The sequence below is a fragment of the Mercurialis annua genome, linkage group LG1-X (genome assembly GCF_937616625.2).
Source record: "Mercurialis annua linkage group LG1-X, ddMerAnnu1.2, whole genome shotgun sequence".
In the NCBI taxonomy this organism is placed as follows: Eukaryota; Viridiplantae; Streptophyta; class Magnoliopsida; order Malpighiales; family Euphorbiaceae; genus Mercurialis; species Mercurialis annua.
Window position 1 is genome coordinate 11,900,144 of NC_065570.1, and position 11,916 is coordinate 11,912,059.

The following is an 11,916-nucleotide window of genomic DNA, read 5'->3' on the forward strand; positions in this document are numbered from 1 at the left end:
CTAGGGGGTTTTTTAGTAATTTATCTTTAAATAATTTACAAAGATTTTAAGTTGGATTTGATTTAAATTTAGATATTCATATAATTTTAAATGGAATTGAAAAGGTAATAAATTTGATTGTTTCATAATTTTATATATACATTACTATTAAAATATTTTATATATTGTATTATTGATGACTGTTAGATAGCATGAACAAAATTTCGTCCTACTCTAAAATATTGGATCAGTAAAATCATGAAGTACCATCATTTTCTTAAACAACATCATGAGCATGAATCGTATCAGATTATTCGTGGAATATAGGTTCCAGAATTGATAAATCTACATGCCACACGTGGGCAGTAATTCTACAAATTTACAGTCAAAGTACTAGATGTTCATGTTGATATATTCTTTTTAAATTGATTTCAATTTTAAACCGGAGATAATAATCCCAAGACTACGAAGAAATCTATTAAAAAATTTATATTAATTTTTTATAGTTTAATATGTAATTTAATTTTCTGAATTTATATCATTTTACTCATTTAACTTTATGGCACCGTTTAGATTGAGAAATTTTGAAGAAATAAAATTCATGAATTTTGCACTTAGTAATTTCACGGAAATTCATTGTTTGGTATGGAAAAATGACATGACAATTCATGAATTTTCCAAATTCCCTCATATTTTAAAATTCCTCATTTGAATTCCCACTTAGGAGGTGGAAAAGTTAATATCCATCATTTTTTTTAATTAATGATGGATTGCCAACATTTAATTATTCTATATATGTCCTTATAGTACCATGGATTTTATATATATTCCAAACAATAGAATTTATAAATCCATGGATTCACATTATATTGATTTAAAATCTATTAATTTAGCAAAATCCATTGATTTTAAAAGTCTCCAATCCAAACGGTGCCTACGTGATTTGTATTTTCAACACTAATTTTAAATTTTGACAATATCGGATATTAATTTTTATATTTTTACAATTCAAAACACCGAACTTTTACGTTAAAATAATGTTGATGTGGACGCTGGAACATTGAATATTCTTGTATCCACATCATCATTTTTTTAACTGAAAATTGTTCTATATTTGAATTGTAAAAAAATGATAATTCATATATTAAATTATTAAAATTAAAAATCCGTGTTAAATTGTAAAATATACTCTAAAAATATATGATTTTTAAAGCAACTAAACTTATAAATAATGTAAAAGTTCCTTAGTTTTATTTAATGTATTTAGTAATTAAGTAATTTTTGTCCAAAAAGGTTTACATACAGTCAAAACTAGACTTGCAATTCAACATTAACAATATATTAAATGGGGAAAATAATGGTGGGTTATAAAATATATGTATAAATACAAAGCACAAAAACATTACATAATTACTTTTTTTTTTCATTTTACATATTATAAATAAGAACAAATCTAGAAGCATTCTAAAATTAATTGTTTAAAAATAGTGATATCCCTAGTGATGCAACTGATCACATACATGTCAAAAAGTATGTCCGGGCGAGATGGTTGAGGATCGTCAGATTTGTTGACTTCTGGTAGTCAAAACAGACAAATATAAGATGATTTGACGGCTGTTGTATTGGATTCTACTGCCTTGTTTCTACGACTGCGCGCCATAAATATATACTAATTTCAAACTTTCTGTTGCATCACAATAACCGACCGACATTTTTATAAAATTAAACAAATTACAACTCAATTAGTATAAAAATTTAGTGTGTTTTATAGGATAATTGATTTTTAGAATATTTACAGATAAAATGCATAACAAATCACTATTTTTCGCGTGTTTTTAATATTTACATGACTTTTTAATTTTGACATACAAATACATGAACTTTCAAAATTTTATAATAATGACACCAACAGTGTTTTGGATGTAAAACGACGCAGTTTTGCATATAAAATGGCGCCGTTTTGAATATTAAACGGCAATGTTTTGATTAAAAAAATGCAAACGTGATACATGATTGCGAAAGTTTGTGATTTTTTATGCATTTAAGTCTGTTTAAAATATACCGATTTTTATATTTTAATGACTAAATTTTAATTTTATTTTAAAAAGGATTTTTGGCCAAAATATACACTTGCCAATCGGATTTTACTATACGGTAACTGAATTTTATAAGTGTTTTTTTTAAAATAAGTCATTTATGTATAATTTTATTTTGAAGAGTAGTTTTTACATCTAATTATTCGAACATAAATTTATAAGTAAAAACAATTGTGCAGCTACCGAGTCCACATGTATTTTTTTCGTTGGTATAAAATTAAATTTTAATAAATTAATTGAAATAAAATAAAATTTGATTACCAATAGTAAAAAAGGAAAAAAAAAATCGAATACTCATAGGTCAACTATCCGTGTTTTGTTACTATAATATGAATTTTATATTTTGATAATGTTATTTACTATTTCAAATACTGAAACAAATCTATATTAATATTGCTAATGTGGATATCAGGATAATTTATTTTTAATAGTCCACATAAGTATTTTTTATTGGAATTATTTGGTGCTCTAAATTTTAAATATTTGATAGTTGATATATATTATTGTCAAAAAATTAAAAAGGTTCTATAACTTTAAAATACTAAAAACTAATTCAAAATAAAGAGACGGACCAATGAGTTTTTTGCTAATTTTTTTGAAAATAAATTTATTTTATTTTCATATAATTTAAATTTAAAATCATAAATTATAAATAAAAATTTAGTAAAATTTTCCCATTCTGTTATTAGAATAATCAGTTAAAAAATTGAATAAAGAAAATAAAATATGACTGACTATTTTTTAAATTTAAATTTTAGTGTCTTTTTATTATTTATGACCAATGTTTTTAATTTTTACCATTATGTCCAATTTTAAATTTAATTTTCTAAACTCCAAACCTTTGTGTATTTTATCAACTGCGACCAAATTTTCATATTAACTCATTTTAAAAGTTAGAAAATATTTAAAATTTGAATGTAATTGATAAAGGACGTAAAGTTTGAATTTTTAAAAAAAAAACTAAAAATTTTGATCATAATTGTAATAAAAGGTTTTAAATTAGACGTAATAATAAAAATTAAAAAAATTGATCGTAATTGATCTAAAATATGAAAATTTGGATTTAAAAGATAATTTGATAATAAATTACAGTCTAATTTAATTAATATGATTCCAGTCTCAATTACTATAATTATAGAAAAATTAAAAAAAATTAAAAATTAAAAATTAAAAACCGATTAATTATTAGAGGTTACTGTCCTCTATTTTTAGGTGATTTTGATATTTTTATTATAAATTTGCTCGGTTATTTGTCAGGTTTTTAGTTGAGTTGAGAGGATTGAGTTTTTTTTTAACTGAAAATGGCTTTGAAATATTTTGATAAAAAATTGGGCGGTGGGTAGTAATTTTGGGCGGCGAATAGTAAAACCCTTTTTATATACCTTTGCAATGGGATAGGTTTAAGTGGGAAGCAGCTTAATATCGCTTAATCCGTACCTAGAATCACCACGATGATAACACGACTTATTCTCCGGCGTTTGCACCTAAATTCAGAGATACAAATACCGAGATTTAACACGGGACCTACTTAATAGGATGACACCGAGATTCCGAGATACATATACTGGGATATAACACGAGACCTATTTAACAAGGGAAAAAAAACCACCAGACATGGGCTATATAAGTCACACTATGGGGAAACCCTAAGATACTTCTTTCTACTAACTCAATATTATTCTTCTCTTCTTCTTCTTTCCCCTACTACAAAATTTGACTTGAGCGTCGGAGCGAATGCCTGGAAACCCCCCCTTCGACGTTCTTTTTGACCTCCGTTTATTGGTGTTTGCAGGCTCTAGCAGATCAGATTCTTTTGGTGATTTATCACTTGGCGCCGTCTGTGGGAAATCATTTTGATTCCCATTTGTTTGGTTACTGTTCACAAATTATCAAGAAAAAGAGACAGATTTATTGGGCTAAGAGAGGTCTTGAAATGGAAGAAATGGTTCAAACTCGACTCTGAAAAATGATAAACATGATACACCAGAGATCTCCTTCGATCCTAATATAGGTTTATCCTAAAATACAGAGAATCATCCTCTTGTTTTCAGCGGGCAATGGGTTTCGCAGGAAATGAAACAAATGGAGAGTTTCTAAAAGAGCACTTGAAAGGCCTGACTGTAGGTGAACTCTAGATCTATGATGCTAAGGAGAGAGATCCGGAATGCTTTGAATGTGTATACAGGAAAAGGGAAGATCCGACGATGGGTTTTGCGTGAGATGAAAGACATGTAAATAATCTCCGATTTCAACTTCAACATTGAATTAAGAAGATTCTACAGATAACATGTTTGTTAAAATGCCAGAGAGAGAGGTTGCTTCTGAGAGGGAAATTCTTTTGGGTTTTGCTTAGCCAGAGCAGAGCTAAATAATTGAAGAGCCAACAAGAAATCAAACCATAGATGTTGGAGAACATAATGCCTTTGATTGTCTAGGGGGATCAACAAACGAGTATATAAAAGTGTAAGGTTTTCTACCCCGGTGACCTATTGATACTTGCGGATGTTAATGAAATCCAAGAAACACAGTGTAGAAAATGGTGAGGAGTTCAACCTCCATCACCGTGCAACATATTTATGAGATTTAGAATAATAGATGAAGATTTATAATGCAACTCACATGTTCGGCGAAATGTCTCAAAAAAAATGGTGCTAAGAAAATCTTAATCATAATTCGGAATCGACTCCACACGAGTTTGCGGAGAGTACGGACCAACCACCTCTTGGAATTCTTTTTTCTCGAAGTGTTTATTCAGAGCTATGCTCTGAGGAAGGTGCAGTTCAATGTCACAGAGGCATCAGAGCTGTAATCATAGCTTATGGTTACAACATATGTAGGAGCTAGAGGTCGGATTGAATTTAATTACATGATATTTTGAGATTCTAACCGTTTATAAATTTACTTGTTTAAGCAGAATAGAGCAATCAGAGTCACAATTTGTACATAAGTATGGAATATCAAAAGAATGATGAACCCAGGCCTGAATTATGATTCATCTCATTTCATTCCAGATTTGTCTCCATTGCTACCCGTCAAAGCTCTGTTACTTTTGCACAACAAGTTCCTATAGCTGTAATAGCTATAAGCAGAAGTGCAATAATTTTTGCTAAGGACACAAATGGCCATCAAACATAATCAAGTTCTGCTTGGGCCATTTTCCTCCCGAAAGATTACTAGACTGATGATTAGATTTTTGGTTCCTCGCTGTTCAGTATCGTCATACGGGCAAAGCAACAAGGAGGGAACTGATGTATAATATTTCAAACAATTTTGCTTGAGCTATAAATCACTACAGAGATAATCTGGAATAAACAGCTTATGTCAACCAAGGGAAGCGCAAAAGATAAGTGCCCAATCTTTTCTTTTGCAATTCAATTTATGTGGAACTAATAGATTTAACAACTCACACTGCCATCATTTGACATACACCTTGAAAATATCTTGATCATTGATAGATTGAGCCTTTAAGATATATGCATGTCTAATATTTGAACAGTGATCAGTAGAGCACAATTATGCTCTCATCTGTAATCTGTGAACATAAATCTCTGTGTTTTTATAGTCGTATTCACCTAATTGCTCTAATGTTTCACTTAAGACTCCCACAGGACTCTATCTAGTTGTATACATGCAAAAAAATATCTGCTTATATTTCTTTTTGGCAGTTTTGTTTAACTTTCAGAGCTTGACACATCCAACAAACTGCGCCCAATACTGTAGATTTTCGCCACGCAGGCGTAACAGAATACTGGGACCACAAGAAGGAGAGCCTGCCAGTAAGGCAAGGTTTGCACTAAAACCCGAACGATAAAAAGGTTTAAGGTGCAAACCCTAGGTAATTTTCTTTTTCACTCTGTAAGTCATCTTCTTCTTACCCACTGAAACTTAATATAGTGTCGAAGTTAACGTCCGGTGACCCCCACCATAAGTTCCTTCCGACCTCTGTTTTTTGATCTGTGCAGGTTGAGTAGATCAGATCCTCTTTTAGTGATTTATCAGATATAATTTTTTCTACTATAAAAAATTAATATTAGTATAAAAAATTAAATATTTTTATATATATTATAATTGGCTTAATCATTAGAAATATCAAACTTTTACGAATTTTATCAATTATACATAAACTTTTAAAAATTATCCCATTTAGACTGTTTAGCATATTTGGTACTTTTTGTACCTATTTTTAAAATCAAACTAATTTTTTGCTAAGATATTTGGTTATAATATGGTTTACCATACGGTTTAATCGAATGATGAGTGTTGCTATGTCACTTATTCAGTGAATTGGTACTGACATAGACGACATATTTTAGCAGAAAATTGATTCGATTTAAAAAATAACTATATAAGATATCAATATGTTAAAACAAGTTAAATGGCCGATTTTAAATGTTCGAATACAACTGATAAAATCACAAAAATTTAATTTTTTTTATTATAATTATACTTGTAGGACAAATCAAACTAAAAATTGTTTAGGTGTATGATTAATTTAAACTACATGCAACAATGACGCGTAGGCACGAAATACATAAAAGTCAAAGTCCTTAATAAGAAATTTTCCAAACCTCTCTCATTTCCCTCTATAAATAATACAACCCCGATCAACAGTCTTCAATTAGCTCTTAAATTTACCATATTTATATTTCCTCTATACAAAAACAAGAACACCTCAACTTCTTTCATTTTATTTTCTTGATCAGTCCATCAAAGAAATCATCAAAAAAATCAAGAAAATAAAATTTGAGTTACTTACCTGATAAAAAAATGCCGAGAAAAGGTATGATGAGCCTCTGCTTCAACCCTAAATCTCCTTCTATTTCCATCTCCCCTCGCTCTAACTCACCTTCAAGATTCTCCGAGGTTTCCGGCAGCACCACACCTCGGCGGAGCTTCACCGACTCGACGACGGAGCAAGTGGTTGAAACAGCGGCCTTATTGATCATGAAATGGAATCCCGACAGCTCAACTTACGCCGGAGTCACTTCTTTATTTTACGAAAATAAAAAAGAAGCCATGACGTTCTTGAAATGTGTCCATGACCTACAAAAAACCATGCATTTGTTAGTCACGCAAGATTCCAGCGACGGACGTCTGATTCGAGCTCAGAATCTCATGCAGATCGCTATGAAGCGGTTACAGAAAGAATTTTATCAGATTCTTTCGACGAATCGCGCTTATTTGGATCCTGAATCGGTCTCAACTAGATCCTCGCGGGCTTCTGCGAGATCCAGCACGTCAGATTACGAAGATGACGGTTCACCTGAGGACGATGTTCGTACTGTAGGTGATTCCATCTCCGAAGTTGAGCAGGTTTCTTCTGACGCCATGGCGGATTTACGGTCTATAGCCGAGTGTATGATATCGTCTGGTTACTCTAAAGAATGCGTCAGTATATATAAAATCATTCGGAAATCGATTATTGACGAGGGGATTTACCGACTCGGAGTTGAGAAAACGACGTCGTATCAGGTGAATAAGATGGACTGGGATACACTTGATTTAAAAATCAAGAACTGGTTGGAAGCGGTTAAGATTTCCATGAGGACGCTCTTCACAGGAGAAAGAATCCTCTGCGATCACGTCTTCGCTGCGTCCGACTCCATCAGAGAATCGTGTTTTACTGAGATATCCAGGGACGGAGCTATCCTCTTGTTTGGCTTCCCTGAACTTGTAGCCAAACACAAGAAATCTCCACCGGAGAAAATGTTCCGTGTGCTCGATATGTACACTGCGATCTCAGAAAACTGGATGGAAATCGAATCGATCTTCTCGTTTGATTCAATCTCAACCGTCCGATCACAAGCTCTTTCCTCACTCGTGAAACTCAGTGAGTTAACTCTACACCTCCTCTCCGAGTTCGAGTCGAGCATACAGAAAGACTCATCAAAAACGCCAGTTCCCGGCGCCGATCTTCATCCGTTAACCGTCTACGCCGTTAATTACTTAACGTTCCTCGCCGATTACACCAATGTCCTCTCCGATATAATCTCCGACTGGCCTCCACCGGCGACACCGTCCACCTCCCTCCCGAAATCATTCTTCGACAGTCCGGAGTCCGACGATTCGCCGGCGCCGCCGATATCAGAACGTTTCGCTAGGTTAACGCTTGTTCTTCTATGCAAACTCGACGGAAAAGCAAAAAATTACAAAGATACCCCTCTCTCTTATTTATTCTTAGCCAACAATCTACAGTATCTGGTGAGTAAAGCACAGACTTCTAATCTCCAGTTTTTACTCGGCGAAGATTGGCTTGCAAAGCACGAAAATAAAGTTAAACAGTTTGCCGCCAATTATGAACGGTTAGCATGGGGCCGCGTGTTTGATTCACTACCGGAGATTCATCCAACGGTGTTAATTTCACCGGAGAAAACAAGAGACGGTTTTAAGAAATTTAACGCCGCCTTTGAAGAGGCGTACCGGAAACAGAGTAGCTGTATGGTGTCGGATCCGAAGCTGCGAGATGAAATTTTGGTGTCCATATCGGGGAAGATAATGCCGGTGTACCGGAAATTTTATGAACGGCAACGGAGTGTTATTGAAGGGAATAGAAATGTGAGGTTGTTTGTCAGATATACCCCTGATGAGATCGGAAATTACTTGTCTGATTTATTCTTTGGTGCGTTTGAGTCAGGGAGTTCTCCGTCATCTTCAGTTTCGTCTGTTACTACGACGTCGTCTTCGTCTCATAACCGCCGTTCTCGACTATCTAATTGACAATTTCGATGCTTGTTGTTTAAGTAATGTGATAGTTTTACGTAAGGTTTCAAGAAATTTTTGAACGTATATAAGCGGTTGATTTTTGTAAATTTGTATAAATGAGATATTCTATTTTCTTGATGTTAGATTTCATTCCACAATTCACTTGTTCATTTTTAAAAGTCGTAAATTATATACTCCCTCCGTCCCAAAATAATAATCTATTTTTTTATTTATTTATATTTTAAAATAATAGTTCACTTTTCTTATAAATTATAATTTATAGTATTTATTTTTCATATTTCTCTTATTTAAAGTATACTATTTATTGTTATTAGTCTATAGTCATAATATTTAATAAAGATATGGTAGGATATGAAAAATGAAAACATTATAGTTTAAAAATACATTTAATATTTTCATTTTTCATATTAAATGTATTTTTAAACTATATAAAAAGAGAAAAGTGGACTATTGTTTTGGACAGAGGAAGTATTTTTTATATAATTTAAAATGTTAAAATTGCTTTTCATGATTTTTATTTGTATTTAATGTATTTTTGGAAGATTTGAATTCACAATTTAACAATTTATTGTCAAGCGCTTATCTCATTTGAGTTACAACTAGGGATGACATCCCCCCGATCCCCATGGAGACCCTAATGAGGAATCCCCATCAATTTCCCCCATTGGTACGAGAATGGAGGAAGATTTTCCCCCATCCACGGGGATGGGGAGGAGACGGGGGATATAGTCCCCACCCATGGGGATTCCATCTCTGTTTCCATGGGGACCCGATCTATTTTTATATAAGTTTTATTATAACTTTTAATATATTGTTCATGATTTTTTATAATTTAATTATTTAAAAGAAAATAATTATTATTTTTTTTGTTTGAATTACACTTTTAATTACTTACGAAACGAGATAAAAAAAATTAGAGAACTTTTTATTTTATTTTATTTTGATTATTTTATTTTAATATTTAAATTTGCTGAATATTTTAGATGATTAGTTAATTTGAGATGATTTAATTTTATTATATTGATATTGACTAATTTATATTTGTTTTTTCAAATATTTCATAAATATAATAAAAATATTTAAATATTTATATTAAATTATACGGGAATGTGGGAATCTCCATGGGGATGGGGAATTCACGGAGATGGAGAATCCACGGAGATGAGGATGGGGATGAATTAATCCCCATCAAATAGATGGGGACGGGGATGTGGATTCTCCATAGAAGCGGGAACGGGGATGGGGAGAGCTTCTCCACCCCCACCCCGCCTCATTACCATCCCTAGTTACAACTTATTAGTATTTTTTTAATGGAGTTAATAAAAATAAAAAATGACATAATTATACTTTATAAATCTTATGAGGAATTTACTTATTTCAAAATAAAAAATGTGATTGTTTTGTTTTATTTTTGTCATCTGACAAAAGTGATAATAAATCATGTAACCATAATAATTGAATAAATCAAAATTTTACTTTATGAAAAATAAAATAATTTTTTAAAAAAGATAATTTCATATTAAATCATCACATTTATATACTTTTTTTAATCACGATCTTTATATATTATCATATAAACCACTATCCTTTAAATTTTTTCAAATCTATCAACGGTTTAAATTCCTGTGAATTTCTAATATAAATCTAGAGACCGCTCGCCCTGCCTTATAGCTGTCGGTTCTGAAAAGATTTTGAAAGATAGAGTCGCCTCTAGAAAATGCCTTTTATACCGACTGAGTATATCTCACACGCTTATGGGTGAGAACACCTTACATCAGATCAAAAAATCGGGTTCGTGGACACTACCAAAACTCTTGTACTTGACTTATTGAATACTTCATATATTTGCATAACATATCTGGTTATCTCATCCACAATCAAGCAAGTTATAGTATATAGTATTGGAAATATAAACATATTTGAAAGCAGTAAACAAGTAAAATGCGCATATGACTCGATCTGAACTGACATGTGAGACATGTAGTATGTACTCCCAAACAACCATCTAATCCTTGTGGTTTTTATCATATAACAGAATGTGGTGAGTTTTTACCATTTTGCATGTATAAAGCCTAAACTATGAGGTTGATGTTATTAAGTTATCTTAAAAGCCTATACAATCACTAATTACATTTTCATGACAGTTCTATGATTTCTAGGTGATTTGCTGGAATCAATTGAATTTAACTAAATCAATGTGATTAAATTCATTAGCTTGTTAATATTTGTAGTAAACATGTTTTTAGTAAGCGATGACAATTATAAGCATACACACGCGCAGTTGGTATACATAAAAGGTTAGAGATACTTTTAAATTTTGTAACCCGGAGTGTTTGACACTCAAAGTGATTTGACTGTCAATGTGGTCGGAATCAGGATTCGGTCAGAACACAGGAGTTTTTTTTATCTCGTCGAACGGATCCACCGGTTCTTCGTCTTGTCATTTTGATTCTACACATGGAATTATATCGTTGTAAATAATACTATAATTTATTTGGCTAATTTGACAGTAAAATTTAGGCAATTAAGAGATTTATTTTTATCAATTTAGCATGACGGCGATCATAAAATAGTTAAAAACACTTATAAGGTATATGTTAAAAGATGAAAACAATAATTTAAAAAAATAAAAATCCAAACACTGAAATAATTAATTTTTAGAAGTTAAGATACCGCTATAAAAAGATAGTATCATATGTGGAAGAGATCTTTTAATTTTTATATTAAAACATTTTGTGTGTGTTTCTCTCAACTCAATTTGCATTTTGACTTTTTTAGATAAAACTTAAAATTAAGGCCCTGATAATATTTTAGAATTTCAAAAAAGAAGCATGAAAATGATAAAACTCGGTAAATTTTCTTATTGATATTTAATAACAAAATATAGTCTTTTATAAGCAATACATAACAAATAAATATTTAGATTTAAATAAAATATTTTTATATAATCTTAACATATGAATTATAATTAATTTAAAATAAATTTAACAAGATTTTAATTCAAATAAAATTATAATTTTTTATATTTTTAATTATTTTCAACACTGCCGATATTATTTCTTAAAATGTTATGACTTAAAACATATATAATAAAATAAATTTACAATTTTGAATGGAA

The 11,916-nt window shown here is 31.1% G+C and overlaps 1 protein-coding gene across 1 annotated transcript; it reads left to right on the forward strand.

Annotated features, from left to right (window-relative positions):
* Positions 1-6,654: 6,654 nt before the first annotated feature.
* LOC126666043 (exocyst complex component EXO70H1-like) lies at positions 6,655-8,920 on the forward strand. Its single transcript, XM_050358992.2, has one exon. It carries the CDS (start codon positions 6,843-6,845, stop codon positions 8,790-8,792), a length of 1,950 nt encoding a protein of 649 aa, XP_050214949.1. The 5' UTR covers positions 6,655-6,842; the 3' UTR covers positions 8,793-8,920.
* Positions 8,921-11,916: the final 2,996 nt, after the last annotated feature.

What these genes read in the sequence shown, in the direction of transcription:
- LOC126666043 (XM_050358992.2), top strand. Translation starts at nt 6,843, where the DNA reads ATGCCGAGAAAAGGTATGATGAGCCTCTGCTTCAACCCTAAATCTCCT.